At 39.3% G+C, this 22,762-nt stretch overlaps 1 protein-coding gene across 1 annotated transcript in view; it reads right to left on the bottom strand.

Moving 5' to 3' along the window:
• Positions 1-22,762, bottom strand: part of LOC126483958 (eEF1A lysine and N-terminal methyltransferase homolog) — an 82,763-nt gene that overhangs the window by 19,913 nt on the left and 40,088 nt on the right. Inside the window, exons 6-10 of the mRNA XM_050107253.1 lie at positions 8,168-8,354; positions 7,905-8,085; positions 7,609-7,790; positions 7,396-7,531; positions 7,056-7,184 (exon numbers count right to left, since the gene is read on the bottom strand). Of these exons, the coding sequence (XP_049963210.1) occupies positions 7,056-7,184; positions 7,396-7,531; positions 7,609-7,790; positions 7,905-8,085; positions 8,168-8,354 (815 nt within the window). The remainder of the gene's footprint in view (positions 1-7,055; positions 7,185-7,395; positions 7,532-7,608; positions 7,791-7,904; positions 8,086-8,167; positions 8,355-22,762) is intronic.

Raw genomic sequence — 22,762 nt, 5'->3', positions numbered from 1 at the left:
TCCTTAGGAAGCGAATGAAGACCAAGGTGAACAAGGGGCCAGCACACGAACCCAAGGTGGTGAAGGGTTCACACCCATTGGGAAAGTGGTTGGTAACATGAAGTTGAGCTGCCGGAGCAAGAGCCGAGAGTGAACTCCAGAAGACAACAGAAAAGGGATGTGCCCACTACTGGCACTTAAAGGAGTCATCAAAGATGGAGGCATAGGGTGGGCAGCCACGTATGGCAGACAAACGGCATGCATATCTGCTGAGGAGAAAGTCACAGTGGAAGGGGAGGGGTAGTTTGGCAGCTTCTGCATACAGATTGTCAACTGGGCTAGTGTAAAAGGCACCAGTGGCCAAATGGATGCCACAATGATGGATAGTATGGAGATAGCATAAGAGGGACAAAAATGTAGATGCATAAACTAAACACCCATAGTCTAGTTTCGAACGTACAAGGGACTGGTACAAACGGGGGAGGATGGTTCAATCTGCTTCCCAGGAAGTACCACTGAGGACATGTAGGACATTGAGGGACCGCATACAGTGGGCTACCAGGTAAGTCATGTGGGAGGACCAAGAAAGTTTTCTATTGAGCATGAGCACCAGCAATTTCATAGTTAAAACGAACAGAAGAGCAATAGGTCCAAGATGTAAAAATGGTGGAAGAAACCAACTGCGCTGCCAGAAATTCATACAAACGGTTTAGTCAGTGGGAAAATTAAAGTTGTAAGGGTGCCACTACCAATACACTCACTGAAGTCTACATTAGTACGTTATTTCTGGTGATCGCAGTATCGTTGATATACCAATCACCGGGGAATCCCAAGTAGACTGAATATTTTTGAGACATTGGAGTTAGTCATTTGATGACTAGTGATGAAGGATGATTGTTAGGTTGCAGCCCAGAAGCAAGGGTAAAAGATTAATTCTGAAGAATAAATAGTTTGAAAGTGATAAGAAATACTTAAATTCTGATAATAATTAAATATTTATGGGAAATAATTTTGTGAAGCTAACTGTGAAGAATCTTGAGTAATGAGCAGTTTGAAGACTGCAGAATGATGCATGTATGGCAGCCATTAGCAGCACACGGAAAACTAATTTCTTTACAGGCAATATTGTATAACAGTTGAATATTGGGAAAAGTCAGACAATTTCAGGTGAAGGAACTAAACAACTGAAATATTTATTACATAAATTAGGTGAAGAAACCTGCCTTACATGACTACACAGAAGTGGCAATGTCAGACTTTGTGACTGATTAGGACCCTTAAATTTGCTATATGTAATGCAAAACAGTGTTTAAATTAGTGACATATTATTTCTGAACTATCATTAAATACAGTTGCCTGTACGTAAAGGGTTCACAGTGTAGAGGTTGATTTACTGTTCTAGACTATACGTAGGGAGGGTTTACAAACCATGAAAATAATTGTGAATAATCACTGAAAGCCACATTTCAAACTTGCTCTGACAAAGTGTTACAGATTTTTCAGAGCCCACCTGACATACTTTAATTGGAAAACTGAAAATATCTCGATAGTGGAAAGAATCTTGCAGATCATTAACACAGGTAGTACTCAAACTAGACAGCAAACTTTCACGTACACCAAAATAGCAATATCTTAAAGTTTCAGTCCTTGGTACATAACCAATTTTCATCTCCTCAGTTTATACATACTATGAAGTACACAAGGCATAACAACAGCAACAAAATCAGTCATTTCTGTCAACTTGGGTCATGAAGATTCCGAGGTTGCCTGTCCCAAGCCAGAATAAAGGAGAAATGACAGATGAGTTAAAACACACACACACACACACACACACACACACACCCTTGGTTCAGCTGGCATGGCTGACAGCACCACGTAAGGGCCCTTGCCACAAGGTTACAGTAAATACCTCAATGGCAGTGAAGATGAAGATGGCAGAGCTGACAAAAGAGACAACCTCCTCTCCATGGCTAAAATGGACAGAAGAAGCAACTGTTCCACATGTTAACAGTGGTACCCCGACAGAGTCCATTCCACATGTTAACAGTACCTGACTAAGTAAATTCCAGGCGAACAACCCTGTCTTATTTTTGGAATTCAAGGATGATCCTGGATTTCCTGCTTTCTACAATTTGTAACTTCAAATCACAAAATGGCAAGTTCGCGCAATGGATGCAGTACCCCAGATGGTAACTCTGATGAGGAATCCACCATTACATTTTGTAATGCACTGGGACCTAGGATTCTAGGGAGACTTAACATTTACGGTGATGAAGAGTGTGTTACATCGAAAAGCCTTCTACATTTAAGTTCAAGATGTAGCACTACTTTGGAACACTAAATCTAAATTCTCTTCTGAAAATTGGGAAACTGAAGAAATTGGAGTTATTTCTAAAGAAGAACTACATACAAATTTTAGCAGTGCAGGAAATGAGATTATTAGATGAGAATGTAATTGAGACACAACATTAGAGAATTTATAAAGGAAAACCAGCAATAAGAATAACAGAAAATGTGCCTCTGTCAGGAACAGAATTTTACGTAAACAAAAGATCGTAGGCAGCATAACTAAATTTACATTGAAATCAGAAAGAATGTCCATGTTTACAAAAAAATGCTAGAACAAAAGTTATATCCTTATAAATCGCCATCCATCTATAAATGATAGCAACAGAAGAAACCTGCAGAAAGAAAATCAATTTGGGATCTACGAGAAACTGAAATCTCCAACATACCTAAAAACAACATTAAATTCCTCCTCAGCAACTTCAATGTGCAAGGTGGGAATGAAAAGAAATTTTAAAATATTGTCGGCGAATATCCAATACACTTAAGAATAAAACAGAAATGGTGCGAAACTGATCAATATGTGTAAAATGTTCCCATTAAAATTAATGTCCACACATTTTCATGACCTACCAAGAAGAGCCAAAACCAAACAACGGAAACTTCAGCTAGAAATATCAAGACTGTAAGAAAAGGAAGATTGCTATTTACCATAAACATAACACGCTATGTTGAAAACTGGCACAATTAAAAGATATTTAAACATAAGCTTTCGGCCTTGGCCTTCATTGGAAAAAGAAACCCGCATCATTCATTCACACAAGCAAGCATTCTGAGCTGCCAGAATTGGTGCCATGAGCTTTACTTGCTTGAGTGAATGCATGATATGCATTTTTATTTTCCCGACAAAGGCTGAGGATGAAAGTTTATTTGTAAGTGTCGTAATTGTGCCTGTCTGCAACTTTGGGTGTTATCTTTATGGTAAGTAGCAATCTAACTTTTCCTACCTTGTTAAGAAAAGCCAAAACATGGCTATCTCCAAACCTATGAAAATTTCAACTTATCATACAAAGAAATATGGAAATTGTGAATGCCAAAGTAATCAGAAATAGGGAATTCAGTTCAGATTCTCTACTAAGATTAAAATACGATTTCTCCCTTCTAAGACAAAAAAATAAAACCAGAATTTGGTCTCGTGCAACTCCACTATAGCTAATGTTGCAACAGGGGGGGGGGGGGGGGGGGGGGGGGGGGGGAAACCACAGATGAAATTTAGATAACAAAAGAAGGTGACTGGAATGAACTCCAGGTAAAAATTACTAAAGCAGCAGAGAAAGCTTTACGACTGGCCAAGAATAACAGGAAGACATGGTGGAACAACGAGCATGAAGAATCACTAAAACAAAGAGCTAAAAATGGAGACATTAAAAGAAGAAAACAACATTTTCAGAAAACATCAAACAAAGAAAAGAAACAAAAAATATGGAAAAGCACAAGAACCTTTGAAAATCCCAGTTTATGGAAACACAAGAAAATTTTAACAATAACACTAGAATTTTTTACCAAACTTTTAAATATATACTTAAACAGTATCAAGCACAAAGTATTTGCTCTGAAGAGGAAAATGGCAAAAAAGGATTAAATAACAAAGAAAATAGTGTAATACTATCAAAATGTTTTGACACTCCTAAACTGTCTAGTTCCAATACTTACATTAGATTTTACAACAAAAACCCAAAGAGTGAAAAATCTCTCACTAACAGAGCAAGAAATTCATGAAGCGATCATACCACTCAAAACCACAAAGCAAGTGACAAAGATTATAGTGCAGCAGAATTAATGAAATGGTCAGAAGCAAAGAAAAGTTTTGGCAACAATTGGAAAAACCAAAAACATTCCAAAGAAGAATGGAAAACAGCATTAATTCACTCAATACACAAAAAGTGAGACAAACAAAATGTCAATAATTGCCTAGGAGTGTCACTTTTGCCAGTGGCTTACAAAATATTATAAAAAATTCTCCTGGACACAGTTGTAGAAATTTTAGACAAATGATTGGGAGAATATCAGGGTGGTTTTTGAAGGGAAGAGCCTGCACGGAACAGATTTTTAATTTAAAATCAATAATTCATCAGAAAATTTTAATCAGCAAACCTATAATAGTATCATTTATTGATTTCAAGAAAGCATTTGGCATTGTAGACAGAGAATCAATAGATAAAATCATTAGAGAATTTAATGTTAGGGCAAAATTAGCAAATGATATGTGAAACTCTTAACAAATACAATTTCTGAAGTTAAATTTATGGGAGAAGTGTTTCAGCCATTTGAAATAAGAACAGGTGTTAGACAAAGGGATGGTTTATGTTGAACATCTTTATACAACTGATGCTGCCCTTCATCCAAAATATAGTGACAATAATATAGTCCTGGTCCACATGGTTCCCAATGGAATTAGACATTAAAAAAATTATATTAAACTGTGTTCTAGAAAAAAAATTCTAGGGATCTGGAATTAATGTGTACTGTCAGGCTTTTGCAGACTATTCTGGAATACATTCAGAAAATCTGACATATGCAATTATTCAAATCTTCTGGAAGAAATAGCAAATAGATTTGCAGTAGATGCAAGAATTAACAAAATTGAGAGAGCACTTGATTTGGAAAATAATATTCACAACAAGAAACACACACGTGGAAAAACAAAATTAAAAGACTATACCACAGCTGTATGATCAGAATGTTTATATGGATGCGAATGCCTAACAATGAATTATGAGCTGCACAGATAAGAAAGATGGATTGTTAGGAAAATTATGGGTGCAATACAAACTACTGATGGCTTGAAAATGAGAAGTAATGAGGAGATCTAAAAGAATAGAGAAAATATCACCATTAATACCTAAAAGATGATTAAAGTTTTTAGGCACCTCTGCCGAATGAATGAGAACAAGCTAACGAAACAAATATTCATGTATTTCTGGAAGAAGAAATCAACAATATGCTATTGTTACACAAATAATGAAAGAACTAGAAAGAAACAACATCAATGAATTGGAAAAAACAGACAAACTTTTTTAACAATAAAATGCTAAATTTAGAAGGCCTTGAATGCAGAAGAAAGGAAATGACAACATGATGAGAACATGAAGGCATACTGAAAAAATGATAATTTGTGAAAACACAGTACTGTGTGCTGGAATAAAAGCACTAACCTGGATCATACCAAGCCACTGCATTGTTAAATATGCTACCCGTGCACACCTCAGAGACTGACAAAGTATCAGGTTTGCATTGGTTACTTTCCCCAAAATTCAAACCTGATGTAGGATCCTGGTACTCCACTCAACTGTTATCTCCAGGATGAAAGATATAGTAGGAAGTTCAACTGAACTACAATGTCAGAGCAGTTTGGCACTTTGTACTACGAGGGATGTTCAATAACTAATGCAGATTTTTTCTGAAAGCAGGTCGGGTTCATTCAGGATTCTAATACACATTATCCTCCACTCTTTTGCTACAAAATTTAAACATTATTTCCTTTCAATGTAATGGCCTTATGCCACCTCACAGAGAGCCTGTATGTCCGCATGGCGCTACTCTATTTCTCGAGGTCGGAGCCAATGTCATCCACATACTGCTCCCCGTGGAGTGCATCCGTCATTGGACCGAACGGATGGAAGTTTGAAGATGCAAGATCCAGGCTGTAGAATGGATGAAGAAGAACAGTCCAATGAAGTTTTGTGAGCTTCTCTCGGGTGCACAGATTTGTGAGGTCTTGCATTGTCATTGCTAAGAAGAATTTTGTTTGCACTTTTGTTGTGAATAACACACTTAAGTCTTTTCTTCAATCTGCTGAGGATAGCACAATACATACCAGAGTTGATCGTTACAGCATTAGGGAGGACATCAAACAAAATAACCTGTTCAGAGTCCCAGAAGACAGTCACAGTGACTTTGCCTACTGAGGGTGCGGCACTAAACTGTTTCTTTGGAGGAAAGGTAGTGTGGCGCCACTCCATGGATTACTGTTTCACTTCCAGTTTGAAGTGATGAATCATTATTTCATTGTTTGTGACAATGTTTGACAAAAAATTGTCACAATCAGCCTCATAAGGTGCAAGCAATTCTGCACAGATGGTCCTTTGTTGCTCTTTATGGTTCTCTGTTAGGTGGAAAGGAACCCATCGGGTGCACACCTTTGAGTATCCAAACTGGTGAACAAGTGTGTCAAGACCACCAACAGACATCCAGTTGAGTATCCAGGTGTTTCACGGAGATCTGTTCATCACCTCACAGCAGTGTGTGGCTGGCCGGCACACGGAAGACTGGAAAGTTTTGCACAAGCTCATTGTGATGACAGTCACCTCATCCAATGACTCATCATGCTTTTGTTCACTGTCAGTTCTCCATAGACATTCTGCAAATGCCTATGAATATCTGTGATGCTCTGGTTTTCTGCCAAAAGATACTCAATGACAATTCTTTCATTACAGATGCCATTTTGAAGGCTACGTGTAGTGTTGTCAACAGTCTGAACTTCATGGAACTGTAAGGGCTGAAGTGCAAATATTCTCACAAGAAATTTTTCAACTTAAATTGGCAAAGAAAAAGTGAGTTGCATTAATTACTGAATCCCCCTCATACTACATGCACACATTTAAACTTGTGTGGACTACATTCCATATAATTTACTCTATAAAGAAATTAATATACTTCCAGGGTAATACTATCCTCATTTCATACATACATAATTACAAAAATTTATTGCAGCACTATAGTAAACTGACCTGTCTCTCCAATGCATGTTTTAACTGCCTGCAGAACATCTGGCTCCAGAAATTCCTTTGGAGGGCAGCTCATACCAAGTGTATGATTCTTACTGTCAACATCAAACAACACTACGTCGAATGTTGTACCTGGAATTAAAAACAAATATTACTATTTTAACCTGCCCCTTGTGTGTGTGTGTGTGTGTGTGTGTGTGTGTGTGTGTGTGTGTGTGTGTGTCACATGAGTGGAGGGGAGGAGAATAGTTAGAGAGAGAGAGAGAGAGAGAGAGAGAGAGAGAGAGAGAGAGAGAGAGAGAGAGAGATTGGGGGGGGGGGGGGGTACACTTTGTATCCTTACCCTTCTCTGCAGCCTGTTGAATATACTGAATGCCATCACGAATGTATACACCCAAGCGCTCATCTTGAACCAGCCCAAAATAATTTGTTGCAATTTCCAACATAACAGGGTCTATATCTACAGCTGTTATTCGAATCTGTGAAGGAAATCGTAATAAATGTTAAAAGCGTCTTAAAGTAAGATATATAACAGGACTTAGAAAACAATATTTACCTTTGTAAAACAGTGTTGTATGAAACTGCATAGACCACCACCTCCCAGACCAATTACTGCTACATGACACACTGAATTTTCTGGTGCTGCCAGAGCCACTCCAACAGTCATATAAATGAGGTAGTCACTAGCCAAATATCCAATGTCAACAACTTTCTTTGGCTTTCCTTTCCTCGATTTTACTGAAAATTGTGAGAAACCACCTTCATCCTGAGCAATACTTAACATAAACAACATTGCCCAGTTTGGTTTATCTGAACATTTTTGCTGCATGATGACACATTGCTAATACTTACGTATCTTCAAACGAGCTTCTGATTGTACTGTGCCTTGATTGTTCAGGAAAATAAGTCTTCTAAATAGTTTTCCACCATCACCTTCAGCTTCTTCTACCACAAAGTCACCTGACATTTGACTATGGCCTCGGTAACAGACTTCTCTACGGCCAACATCAGATCCAACTGATAGGAAGGGAATCTATGAAATACAAAAATTAGATTGTCTATGGAATCAATTAGTGAAAAATAATTACAATTTAATAAGAAATGAGATACTTAACCTGATTACCCTGTCGACATCCTGGCGGCGCTAAGTGCAAGATACTGTCACACAATTCTTCCTGTACTGCATCCAAACCCTTATACGTGTGATCTCTATGTAATGCTACTACTGCCAGCCTGTCAAAGCCAGCAGACTTTAGCAATGCAACTCTGCCTTCTGGGGTTGCAAACAGCCACTCAGTTTCTCTGTAAAGAAGGACAACATGAAGTACCTAAAATAGACTGGGGATACTTTTACCTTAGAAAACACACTTCATACTCACATCTAACAGTCACTATCAAGACTAGATGTACACAAGTATGAAAGCCAAATAAGATTTAAATTTGCAATGTGATGAATTGGAAAGGAGTATACCTACAAAGAACTTTGTATGAACCCTTTCCTGCCCAATGATACTTGAAAGAACTTTCCTCTTTCAAGAGTCAAAAAACAGCATGGTGTTGACTTCTTGCATTCGCATTCTGTCGGGACATCGTTACTCTGATGTATCACAGGAAACATTTTGGCTATGATAGTTCAACATCTCTGCCTAAAGATGGCAGTAAAAGAAGATCTTATTCATTACCTTGTGCATGGAGTTTCAGTGAAGCTCATAATCTGCAGCATTGTCCCCAGAATTGATCATGGCCCCCTGGTTCTGAGTCGAGTGGAAGGACTGAATCAAATATTTCAAAGGTTCTGTGAAAAGCTATGCTGCAACTTCCTGGGCTTGTGCCATAGGGCTGAGAACTGTTAGGGTCCCCCTAAATGGGTCAGGTGTGCACTACACATAAGAGGCGGCTACCCACGCAGCTGACTGTGTAGATGGTGCTCACAAGGGCTTTTTAAGTTAGGTGGCTCTCCACCCAGTCCAGCTCATGACAGTTGTAGGAGACCAGAAGTATAAGTGTAAGATTCAAGAGAATGCGCTAAGTGGCGCTACCCCACCACTTTGTACACATTACGCCCAAGTTTTAACTGTCCACCACCTTCTGATGGAATGCCCTTTTTTTACCACCTATGTTCCAGCTTGGGTTTGCTGCCTGATTTATCAGGCATTTTAGCAAATGACGCACGGGCCATCTACCACATTTTACATTTTATTCACCGAAGCTACAGGAATTTTTCCACAAGTGATGTCTCACCACCACCACCTACACTGTCACCTTTAAGTTTGGCCAGCCTCCCCTTCCCATACCAATTGACTGGTTTTTGGTTTTGTTATACTTCAGAGCACAAAAAACAACTGGAGTCATACACACCCAAGTCAAAACTATTGAACATGAAAACAGAATAGTGGTGAGTATTAAAATCCTAGTAATTAGCTGCTGAAGCATTCACAACAACGCACCAGAGCTTGAAGCACTCCTGAAATGCAGTGAAGCTTACATAATACTAGGTACAGAAAGATGGTTGAAACCTGAAATTGACAGCAGTGACATTTTTGGGGAAAATCTGTGTATATCGAAAGGATATGCTAATGGGAAATGGTGGTGAATATATTTGTCATGGTGGTGAATGTAGTTGTCACAGTAGACAAGAAACTCAAATTCACAAAGATATAAATTGAAATGGCACGTGAGTTCATCTGGGCAAGACTTAGTAGTAGGGGTGGGCACAAATTGTAAATATGTCGTCCTATTGTCCACCAGACTTATAACCCAATGTAACAGAAAACTTACAAAACTCCATTACCTTGTGTGTAAGTTTTTCAATCATACCCTGCTCATCGGTGAAGAATTTAATCAACCAACCATCAGCTAGTAAAATTACAGTTTTGCTAGTGGTGGTCATGGCAAGACATCCTGTAAAACATTATTAAATGCCCTCTCTGGAAACTATCTAGAACAGATAGTTCTAAACCCTACTCATTTTTATTTATTTTTTTCATTTGCACACGAAGTTCCTTAGGACCAGCTTGAGGAGCAAATCTCCAGGGTCACAGAACATGTCAGTACTTGAAATTGCAACTTAAAAGTAATAACAGACAAAAATAAAATGTTTATGAACCCAAAAAAGTCAATCCATACGTCAAAGTAAATGCAATCAACAATACAACAAGAATCAGCTTAATTTTTCAAGGAACTCATCGACAAAATAGAAGGAGTGACCCATGAGGAAATTCTTCAGTTTCGATTTGAAAGCACTTTGATTACTGCTAAGATATTTGAATTTGAGCAGTAGCTTATTGAAAATGGATGCAGCAGTATACTGCACACCTTTCTGCACAAGAGTTAAAGAAGTCCCATCCAAATGCAGGTTTGATTTCTGCCGAGTATTAATTGAGTGAAAGCTGCTTATTCTTGGAAATAAGCTAATATTGTTAACAAGGAATGACAGGCCAATGTCAAAATACCCAGACTCGTGAGCATGGGTCGACAAGAGGTTCATGAACTTAGACCAATTACTGCCTGAACTGCCCGTTTCTGAGCAAAATATACTTTTAGAATGGAAGAGTTACCCCAAAATATAATACCATATGACAGAAGTGAATCAAAATTAGCAAAGACGACGAATTTTTGTGTCGAATGATCGCTCACTTCAGATATAGTTCCAATAGTAAAAATGGCAGCATTAAGTATTTGAACAAGATCCTGAACGTGGGCTTTCCACAACAGTTTACTATCTATCTGAACACCTAGAAATTTGAACTGTTCAGTTTCACTAATCGTATACTCATTCCGTGAAATTAAAATGTCAGGTTTTGTTGAATTGTGTGTTAGAAATTGTAAAAACTGAGTCTTACTGTGATTTAACACTAGTTTATTTTCTACAAGCCAAGAACTTAGGTCATGGACTGCACTATTTGAAACTGAGCCAATGTTGCAAACATTTTAGAATTACCCATAATATTAGAGGGCATATCATTTATATAAATAAGGAACAGGAGTGGCCCCAACACTGATCCTTGGGTCACACCCCCCCCCCCCCCCCCCCCCCCCCCCCACTTGACCATACCCCACCCAGAACCCACATCACAGCCATTCTCAACATAGTGAATAATTACCTTTTGCTGTCTGTTGCTGAAGTAAGAGGTGAATCAACTGTGAGCTACTCCCTGTATTTCATAATGATCCAACTCCTGGAGCAATATTTTGTGATCAACACAATCAAACACCTTAGTTAAATCAAAAAATATGCCTAGCGTTCGAAACCATCCAGTAACTCACAGAGAAAAGAGAATATAGCATTTTTCCTTGTTAAATGACTTCTAAAGCTGACCTGTACACTTGATAGCAAATTGTATGATATAAAATGCTCAATTATCCTTACATACACAGCCTTTTCAATAACTCTAGCAAACACTGATGGCAATAGGTCTAAAATTTTCTACATTATCCCTTTTCCCTTTTTATAAAGTGGCTTTACTACTGAGTAATCATTCAGAAAACTGGCCATACCTAAAGGAAAAATTACAAATATGGCTGAATACAGGGCTAACATGTGCCGCACAGTGCTTTAACATTCTGCTAGGCACTCCATCATATCCATGAGAGTCCTCAGTGTTCAGTCATTTAATTATAGACAATCTCCCCCTTGTCTGGATCACAGAGTAGTATTTCACACATCAATCTCAGAAAGGCATTTGCCAAAAAAGTTATATGATTCCCTGTAGAAAATAACGATTATTGAATACTGTACATATATCTGATTTATCAGTAATAGAAATATTTTTACTATGAACTGATTTTATATCGACGACCTTAGGTTGATAACTCTTCCTTCACAACTGACCATATGGTTTTAATTTTATCCTGTGAATTACCTATTCCATTTGCATACCACATACACACTGCCTTCCTAATAATATTTTTAAGCACCTTATAATACTGTTTGTAATGGGCTACTGTAGCCCGATTGTGACTACTTCTAATATTTTGATATAATTCCCACTTTGTTCTACTTTTATTTCCTTATCCCACTAGTCAGCCACCCAGGCTGCCTATTACTATTAGCACCCCGTTTAGAATGTTCTAATGGAAAGCAACCCTCAAAGAGCATGAGAAATGAGTTAAGGAAAGCATTATATTTATCATCTATGTTATCAACACTATAAACATCCTGCCAATCTTGTTCCTTGACAATGTTTAAAAAACTCTCTATTGCTGTTGGATTAACTTTTCTACGAAGTTTGTAATTACATGTGACGTTCGAGTACAAAAACCTTTTTGTGTTAAAATTTGTGCATCCTTGTCTGAAAGGCCATTCGCCCTTTTACTAACAGAATGGCCATCTAGTGATGAAGAATGAATAAAAATACTATCTATGGCTGTGCTACTTTTCCGCTGCACCCTAGTTTTAAAAAACACAGTCTGCATCAGATCATATGAATTTAGGAGATCTACCAACATCCATTTCCTTGCACCATTATAAACAAAATTTATATTCAAGTCACCATATATAACTAATTTCTGGTACTTCCTACAAAGCAAAACAAGAACCCTCTCTAGCTTGAGCAGATTTGCTCTGAAGTCAGATTTAGGGGACCTATAAACAACAACAATTAGAAGTTTAGTTTCATTAAATTCAACTGCCCCTGCACAACATTCAAATACCTGTTCAGCACAGTGCCATGATATGTTTATGGACTCAAATAGAATACTGTTTTTATGTACATAGCCACTTCCTCACCCCACAAGGAACTCCTTGAAAAACGGCCAGCTAATATGTATCCTGGTAAAGGAAGCCTCTGACTTGTCAAATTATTTAAGTGGTGCTCCGATATACCAGTAATTTCAGAGTCAACATCTATAAGCAGCTCACTAACTTTATCTTTAATACTTCCTATATTTTGATGAAATATGGTAATTCCTTCTCTACTTGGAAACATGACATCCTCTGAAAATGAGCCCTTAGTTAGAGGGGCTTCCTTTAAGCAAGTATACCTATCAGCTGACTTCAATCTAAAAAAGATGCAGCTCTAACACCAACTACTCCCACCACCACCCACTACACTGTCATCTGTAAGCTTTACCAGCCTCCCCTTCCCATACCTATTGATTGGTTTTTGGTTTTGTTGTGCTTTAGGGTGCAAAAAACAACTGGGGTCATACGCGCCCAAGTCAAAACTACAGAACATGAAAACAGAGGGGAGTTAAAAAGTGACAATATGTCGGTCCCAATTAACATAATAGAAGAGAGCCCGCGTGTCATTTGCTAAAATGGCTGATAAATCAGGCACCAAACCCAAGCTGGAACTTAATTGGTTAAAAAAGGGCATTCCATCAGAAAGCGGCAGACAGTTAAAACTTGGGCACAATGTGCACAAAGTGGTTGGGTAGCACCACTTAGCAAATGACGATGGCTAAAAAGGCAATGCCCAATACGCAGCCGAGTTAAAACAATCTCCTCCTGGTAGGAGGGCTGAGAGGAGATCGTCCAAGCTGCTGGGAGAGGCTTAATAAGCTGGAGCTTATTCCTGTGAAGGGAGGACCATTAGCGATGCCAAAGGGACACCACCTCCTGACAGATGGCAACACAGATCATTTGAGGCAATATAGGCACTTGCGGACTGAGGTATGTGGACTGCAGCCTTGGCAGCAGCATGAGCAGCCTTGTTACCTGGCAGACCGACATGGCCAGGAACCCACAGAAACATAACACTGGCTCCACAAAGAGTGAGCAAAGTGACAGTTTTCTTGGACTCGCTGCACTAGGGGATGGGCAGTGTACAGCGCATGTACTTTGAAGGGCACTGAGGGAGTCTGAGCACAGGACACAATTGAAAAGGCTGTGGCGCCTGAGGAAGTGCGGGGAATGGAATGTTCTGCAGCAGTAAGGATAACGTTTGTGAGATATTCTACCTGGTCATCACAACTGGGGAAATCTTGTTCTTCAAAGTTCACCAGGAAGGAGTAAAGCTGCCAGTCAGCCTTAGGAAGCTGCCATTTAGGTGTGCACGCAGATGGGGTAGGAGTCAGCAAACGCATAGCACACGGGAAATGGTCGCTCGAGTAGGTGTCAGAAAGAATGGACCACTCAAGACTAGGGGCAAGCTGGGCAGTGCACAAGGAGAGGTCCAAATGGGAATAGATGTGCAAGGAATCTGAGAGGAAGGTGGGTGCTCCAGTGTTGAGGCAGAAGAGGTTAAGTTGATTAAGGAGGCCAGCCAAGAGAGCACCTTTCTGACATGTCCTGGGAGAACCCCAAAGTGGATGATGCATGACAAGTTTGTGTGGCCATCCTCCACAACAAGCATATCAATACTTGTTTTGTAAATAAAACTGACTTTTCCTGCTGCTAGGGATGCACATTAAAGTCACCGAGTAGCAGAAATGGGGGAGGTAGCTGCCCAATAAATTGAAGGAAGTCTGCCCTGGTGACAGCAAATGATGGAGGGACATATATGGTACATAGGGAAAAAGTCAGGTGGGGAACGAAAAGGTGAACTGTAACAGCTTGAAGGTGGGTAGTCAGGGAAGATGGGTTGACTGAATGTCATCCTGTATGAACAGCTTGACACTTCCATGGGTCAAGCCAAATTAAGTGGTCCAATAAAAATTAAGTTGGTTGCTTGACCATTTTTAAATATTTTAATTTTTTTTATATGTGATTACCCTACAATTAAGACGTTCAAATCAGGTTTTTTTAAAAAAATTACCTTTCACCTTGAAAAATGGCGGCCATTTTTGTTTGTAAGCACGCGACAATGTTTCAGTTCAGAGACATTAACAAAAATATGAATATCACTGCACTGGGTTAAGTTACTGTGGTATCAACGTTCGATACCACACTCGTTAGGGGTTGCAGATATCGACCGTGGTACGTAATAGATATCGCTGGACCCGTGAGTCACAACTGGCACTGCTCAGTGGCTTGCGACAAGTATCTAATGAGCTCTCGTCCACTCTTGCTCAGGACGTCAACTTGGAACATAGCATAGCCTTCAGCTGATAGGAAGCAACCTCTAACAAGGTGCTTAGTGAATTATGGCATATGTACTGCCTCTCTAGATATCTGTTTGTAATTTATGTATGCAGCATATGAAGAAGCCTGCAACACAAGTTAAGTACAATATTTATTATTTTTTACCAATGACTACTATTTCAGTTGTTGCAGATACAGACTATGCTGCTAGCTCCCTACAGACTTCACTGTCAAACCTGCAATGTGTGTTTCTATTTAGCATTGGCCACCTATCATAACAACTGACGAGAATCTTAACAGTTACAACATTGCAATTGACATGATTGTCTATTACACAAAATACCCTAAATGCAAAAATAAACAGTCAAAATGACCTCCAAAGTTTGGTATCCAAATTTTCAAAAATCCACTTTTTAGGCCCAAAAATAATAAACAAGGAGTGATTTATGAGAGTATTTTCTTCCTATGGTTAGATATCATACACTACTAGCCTCATGTACAGCGAGAACACTGACAAATGTTTCCTTAATTTTTTATAAATTTTTGAAATCTGAAAATTTTCATTTTTTGTAACGTTTGGGGTTAGTTATCTCAGGTGGGACTGAATATAAAAATGATTTTTGCAAGTTTGTACACCTATATGATAGCAATGTACGGTAAAAATTTCAATGTTGATATCCGACTGAACAAAGATATGAATTTTTGAAAATGAAATAATTCACATTACTCTGCAACTGATCTTATGGTTGGTGGGATATAATCAATTATTGAAGTAAGGTACTGAATTACATACAAAAAGTGGAACCATCACTGAAAGTAACATTTATATTATTTTGACATACTTAAAATAAATATTTTCAATTAACATTCTTCAAGATGCAACTGTTTCTAAACCTGGTGGTGAATGTTACAAACACTTATTTCTTCAGACAGCTTCTGTGATATAGAATAAGACCTCCCAGTTGCTGTGGTTCAAGCACTGAAAGTTTTCTTAAAACATTTTTCATTGGTATCCAAATTTTGTCACTATTAGATTTCTGAATTACGTTCTTGGGCCAGCAGGGTGGTAGAAATGCGCAAAAATAACATTGTTTTCCAAACGCATTCTTTCAACCTCTGCTGTACATCATACACACATACCACTAAGTCATTCAAAGTTAAAGACAGATGTAATTTTACTGACTCAATGATCCTCATAAATTTCTGTTTCTGATGTTACATAACATAGAACTAAGTTTTCTGCAATGTCGAGGAATTTGTGGTAATGACTTGTTCCTTTTATTGCTATACAGTTTTCAAATCTGGTTTGAAGTGTTGTTTTCATATGCAGAACCACTACTTTCTTGATCAGAAAATAGGTAATGCCTTTAATATTGTCTTTGCAAAAGACATACATGTCCTGTACTGTGAGAATTTGGTCTGTGGTTGGTCTTTGTGAGCTGGCGTTACTTACTTCACGTTTTGTTGTACCTCTTACTCCATCACAAGCATTTTTACCATTGCAAGATGCAAAAAAGTGCCATTCAGCCTCCAACTCAAAGTCTACTCTGTGGTTGCACAGATTAGAAAAATTCTTTTTGTTCTTATACAGACTATCACTTCCATCTGAAAAATATATCAGCTTCTCAACCTTGGGAAAATTTCCGTTTATGTAATTTATTACATACATCTGAAACATGTACAGCCAAAGCGTTGTACTCCAAGTAGTCGCTTAGAATGCAAACTGAAGAACTGCAAACTTCATCTTACTCATTTTTAAAGTAGAGAATAAATGGATGCACAGTTGCCTGGTCACTGATCCAGTGGTACCCGTGTATTGCATCCTGAATCACAAATGTAAAATTTTCTGCATAATCAGCTAGCACTATGCATTCAGTTTCATGAAGTTGAGCTTTTTTGTCCTTCAAAAACTCACTTTGGATTTTATAAACATAGTGGTGCCTTGAGTTTTTGTACTTTATCAAATAAAGATTCCAAGTACTCTTCCTGAGATTTAACCACTGTTATCATTTCTGCACTGTGAATTGTGACCCACTGTTTGAAGGTAATACTGTCAGGCATTTCCTCTCACATTCGTGAAACAATTCAATAACGGTTTCCTTGCCAGGGCATTTATTACACAAACTCATCATGCAGTCATAACTTATTTTTGGGCCTAAAAACTGGATATTTGAAAATTTGGATGCCAAACTCTGGAGGTCATTTTGACTGGTTATTTTTGAATTTAGGGTATTTTGTGTAATAGACAATCTTGTACAGGATACTTTTCTAAAAACAGGACACTTTTCTAAAAACAATCATGTCAATTGCAATGTTGTAACTTAACACAGTGCAGAGATATTCAAATGCTCGCTAATGTCTCCAGACTGAAAAATTGTCTCGCACCTACAAATAAAAATGGCCGCCATCCAGTGAAGGTGCAAGATAAATTATTTTAAAAATCTGTTTTGAACTTTTCAAATATAGGGCAATCTCACATAAAAAATTAAAATATTTAAAAATGGTCAAGCAACCATCACTGAACCACTTCATATGGATTGGCCCTCCAGACCATTTGCCTTTAGTGGACTTCTTTGAGCCTTTCCGGTTAGAGGAAGACTCAGGTGTTGTTTGGCTGGAGGGACAGAGGAAGTCTTCATGGGAGTACTCCTCCTGTCCTTTCCGGCCTACCAGTTGGGTAGCTGGTGGTTTCACCCCTTGAGGCAAGAGTTTGATGGCTTGTTGCACAGCTGGACAAGGGGGATGGCAATGCTACCTTGACACTGGGCGATTTCACAACCTCAGAGCCGAATTGGAGGTCACATGTCTGCATGGCCATGTCCTTCATGGAGCCTGGTGTAAATTACACCACAGGAAGAATTCAAAGTTCTTTGGGCCTAGACATGAACAGGATAACCGTGGAGAAGCGGGACGGGAAGCAATTTTTATGCTTGAGAATCAGAATTGGTCTCCAAAAGCAAAGTGCCATTCCGTAAACGAGAGCAATATTTCACAGGGCCAGCAATTACATCTACACCTTTCTAAATAATAAACGGATTTACGGAGGCAAAGGACTGACAGTCTTCAGTATGTTAGACCATGAGGAACCATGGTGCAGCAGGAAGGGTCTTTGAATAATTAGCTTCATTGCTTTTATGTTTTGTAGACATTGAGTGGGAAGATGATTGACTCATCGCAAGGAAATCCCCATGATAGCCAGCATCTCCGATGGCGCGCTCCTTCTAACTGGGGGCCCCCTTCCCAAGAGTGTGCACCCACCTTAGGTGATTGTTCACAGCTCAGGTCACCCCTCCCTGGGCCGGGCCAGAGGGTACGTGTGAACACTACCTGTTGACCCGGGGCTAGGAATTATATGTTACCCAGTCCCCTGTTACGCGTCAGTCGCGTGGGCTGGCCTTCAGGAGTGCACACGGAGGAGGAGGAGGAAGAAGAAGAAGAAGAAGAAGAAGAAGAAGAAAGAGGATCCTCAAACACTGAAGTGGAGGAATGAGAGGAGAAAGGAAACAAAGAAAAGAAAAGGGAGAGAAAAACAAAGGTGAGACTGTTCGTATGTCAGCAACAGAATGCAGAACATTTTCCAATAATAACCCAGACATGTTGCCCAAGGGATGGGAAAAAATAGAAAGAGGATAGACATGCAGCATGGAAGGGAAAGAATTCTGCAAAGTCTAGGGCCCTGTTGGTAGCCAAGCACGAACCCGCCAAAGAGGTGCAGGCCATGCCTAGTGAAACCAGACCTACTGATGGATCTCACTGGCACCACTGAAATGTGACCCATGCCCTCTGCCATCACCACCCCCTCCAGCTCCATGTTAACACACCTAACAGCCGCATTAAGATGAGGCCGATCATGACGCTGAAACAGTTGCACTAAATGCACATTAGTGCCACCAGTTTCAGTAGCTCATGATGAAAACATATTGGCTCTAATGGCAATGAACAGATCTGACCTCTTTGAGAATGTCCACATTGAAACTTATCAGTGAGCAAGATATGGTTGTGGCAGCAATGATTATCAAGGAAAAAGGACAACTAAAACAAGCAGAAAGATATACAGGGTGTTACAAAAAGGTGCGGCCAAATTTTCAGGAAACATTCCTCACACATAAAGAAAGAAAATACGTTATGTGGACATGTGTCCGGAAACGCTTACTTTCCATGTTAGAGCTCAATAATACTTCTCTTCAAATCACATTAATCATGGAATGGAAACACACAGCAACAGAACGTATCAGCGTGACTTCAAACACTTTGTTACAGAAAATGTTCAAAATGTCTTCTGTTAGCGAGGATACATGCATCCACCCTCCGTCACATGGAATCCCTGATGCAGCCCTGGAGAATGGCGTATTGTATCACAGCCGTCCACAATACGAGCACGAAGAGTCTCTACATTTGGTATCGGGGTTGCGTAGACAAGAGCTTTCAAATGCCCCCATAAATGAAAGTGAAGAGGGTTGAGGTCAGGAGAGCATGGAGGCCATGGAATTGTTCCGCCTCTACCAATCCATCGGTCACCGAATCTGTTGTTGAGAAGCGTACGAACACTTCGACTGAAATGTGCAGGAGCTCCATCGTGCATGAACCACATGTTGTGTCGTACTTGTAAAGGCACATGTTCTAGTAGCACAGGTAGAGTATCCCGTATGAAATCATAACGACGTGCTCCATTGAGCGTAGGTGGACGAAACTAAAATGAGCTCTAACATGGGAATTAAGCGTTTCCGGGCACATGTCCACATAACATCTTTTCTTTATTTGTGTGTGAGGAATGTTTCCTGAAAGTTTGGCCGTACCTTTTTGTAACACCCTGTATATGTTCAGTAAATTAAATAAAAAATCAATAGTGTCATACCAATGAGGAAATTGAAACTTTCAGCACAGAGCTGGAACATGTGGAGGAACTATGGCTTAAGTTTTAAATAATAGCTGACCATGCACTGGATAGATATGTGTCCAGTAAAATGGTTTATAATGGAAGCTACCCTTCATGGTATATAGTTACCATAAAGAAACTTTCAAAGCAACAGAGGCAACTGTATAATAGATGTAAAATAAAGTAGAAGGCTATAGATAGAGAGATGCTTAATGAAATATGTTTTATAGTCAAGAGAGCAATGTATGAAACCTTCAATGACTACTATCACAGAGTATTGTCAAATGGACTTTCCTAAAACCCAAAGAAAGTCTGGTCATATGTAAAACCTGATAATGGCAGCAAAGTTAGTGCACTGTCACTCATGAGCGAGACAGCAACAAACTGAGGATAGAAAAGCTAAAGCTGAAAGGCTTAACTCCTTTTCCACATAATTCAATCTTCGTATTACTGAAAAGATGAATGAAATGTGCTGGTGTCGAGTTAGGCCTTCTTAATTACAATCTATTGCAACTGCCTTGAACAAAAAACCTTTTCTGGTAGTTGGAAAAATGCACTGGTCACATCTGTTTACAAGAGGGTAGTAAATGTAATCCACAGAACTACCATCTGATATCCTTGACAGAAATTTATTATAGAATTTTTGAATATTTTCTGAGCTCAAACATAATGAGGAAACTAACAGAATGACCTCCTCCATGCAAAGCAGGAAGTATTTTCAACACGTCAATCATGCAAAACCCAACTCAAGCTTGTCTCACATGACAGTGAGAGCTTTGGATCAAAGCAGTCAGGTAGATGCAGCATTCCAAAAAGCATTTCCCTCGGTATCACATCTACACTTATTGTCGGAAGTACAAATCATATGGGGTATCAAGTGAAATTTAAGACTGAAATGAGGACTTTTTTGCAGGGAGGACACAGCATACTGTCTGGGAAAGAGTCATTGTCAGATGTAAAAGTAACTCCAGGTGTGCCCTATGAAAGGGTGTGTAGACCCTTCATATTCATGTTGCATATTAATGATCTTGTGGACAATATTAATAATAACCTCAGACTTTTTGCAGATGATGCCACTATTTATAATGAAATACTGTCTGAAAGAAGCTGCATTAATATTAAGTCAGATCTTGTTAAGACTTCAACATGGTGCAAAGACTGGCAACTTGTTTAAAATGTTCAGAAATGTAAAATTCTGCATTCCACAAAACAAAACATAGCTTATGACACAGGATCTATGAGTCACAGGCAATTTTTGGAATTTTTCCTGACAGGATAAAATACGCAATTATGAAACCACTTTATAAGATAGGTGACAAGACAGACTTAAGCACTTTATCATCCAGTTTCCTGACACTCATTTTTTAGAAAATATTTGAAAAAGTAATGTATTGAAGAGTAGTCACACACTTAAGAGGAAACAATTTACTCCGCACATCAAAGTTAGAATTTCAAAAACGTTGCTCGACTGAGAATGCTATTTATACATTCCTCATCAAATTGTAAAAGCCTTAAGAAATAATATATCTAAAGATTGTATTTTCTGTGATCCCTTCAAGGCCTTCAAATTGTGTATACCATGACACTGTCTTACAAAAACTCTAGTTTTATGGAACTGATTGCTTTACACCCAGCTGGTCTGAATTATACTTCACAAAAAGAGTGCAAAAGGTTGTGGTGAATAATTCAGGCAATGTCGGAAAGGTACAAAATTTTAGTGACTGCATTAAAATCACAAAGGGAGTCACACAGGGCTCAATTTTGGGTCCGCTCTTACTCCTCATATATATCAACGACCTTCCACTTAACATTCAACAAGCAAAATTTGTACTTTTTGAGATGATAGCAATGTTATAATAAATCTCACTAGAGAGAAGGCAACGGAAAAGTTAGTAAATGATATTTTCCAAATTCTTAAGTGGTTCTCTGAAAAAAGACCCTCCCCTAAATTATGGAGAAAACGTGTGTGCTACCCTGATGTATTAACTAGGCTAAATACGCGGTGACGAACTTTCATTGGTGTGTGTGCCATGGAACGGCAACTGATCTAACACTTACATCTTCACGTATGAAGAGTTAGTTTGTGAACAAACAATCATGAACTAGGCCCTAAAGCAAGACGACGGCTTTGGAAGAACTGCAAAAGGCAATAGACAGATGAAAAAAATTAGATGAGCTGTTAGTGCACAACCAGAGGCCGAAGAGCGAGCTACAGGTACTCTCCACATGTCTGGTCTCTGCCCACCCAGAACCAGCTGAGGAAAACTTCCATGCACAAGGCATGGCCACACTGACCTTTTACTGTCACAGGAGCAGCGGCAAGCATAGGATGTGTGTTGGTTAGGCTGCTGCCCTTTTGGCTCTGCAACCAAATCATATGGTTCAGCCTGTGACCTCGTCAACTTTGGACACGTAATGAGCCAGCTAAATCAACACTACACCACTGAAATACGGGTCACAGTCGCCACACCGCTGAAGCAGTCTTCATGTAATCGACTAAAAGAGGAGACAATCCAGTGAATTTCATAGTCACAGGAACAATGTGTGCATCAGTTGCTGCTCCAAGGAGTGTGGCAACAGGAGTCCATCTCAGTTGCTGCACCACTTGTGGAGTCCTGAACTCGCTGTTACCGTCTTGATGCGCAGCCTTCCAGCAGAAGTGCAAGTAAACACTGCCGTGTAAACAGAAATGCAGCTGGATGCCGTCACGGACTTGGCTGATAGGGTGCATGGTGCGCTGAGAACAGCGCCCAATGCTGTAGCCATGGCAGCAAATTTGACTCCGCACCAACACGTGCCTTTCACAGCCACCGACACAAGACGCCAGGATGCCCCATCTAGTCCAGGAGTTGGTTGCACGGATGACAGCAC

Source organism: Schistocerca serialis, chromosome 6, assembly GCF_023864345.2.
Source record: "Schistocerca serialis cubense isolate TAMUIC-IGC-003099 chromosome 6, iqSchSeri2.2, whole genome shotgun sequence".
In the NCBI taxonomy this organism is placed as follows: domain Eukaryota; kingdom Metazoa; phylum Arthropoda; class Insecta; order Orthoptera; family Acrididae; genus Schistocerca; species Schistocerca serialis.
The sequence above is the reverse complement of the archived record's forward strand: the minus strand, read 5'-3'. Positions and strand labels throughout refer to the sequence as shown.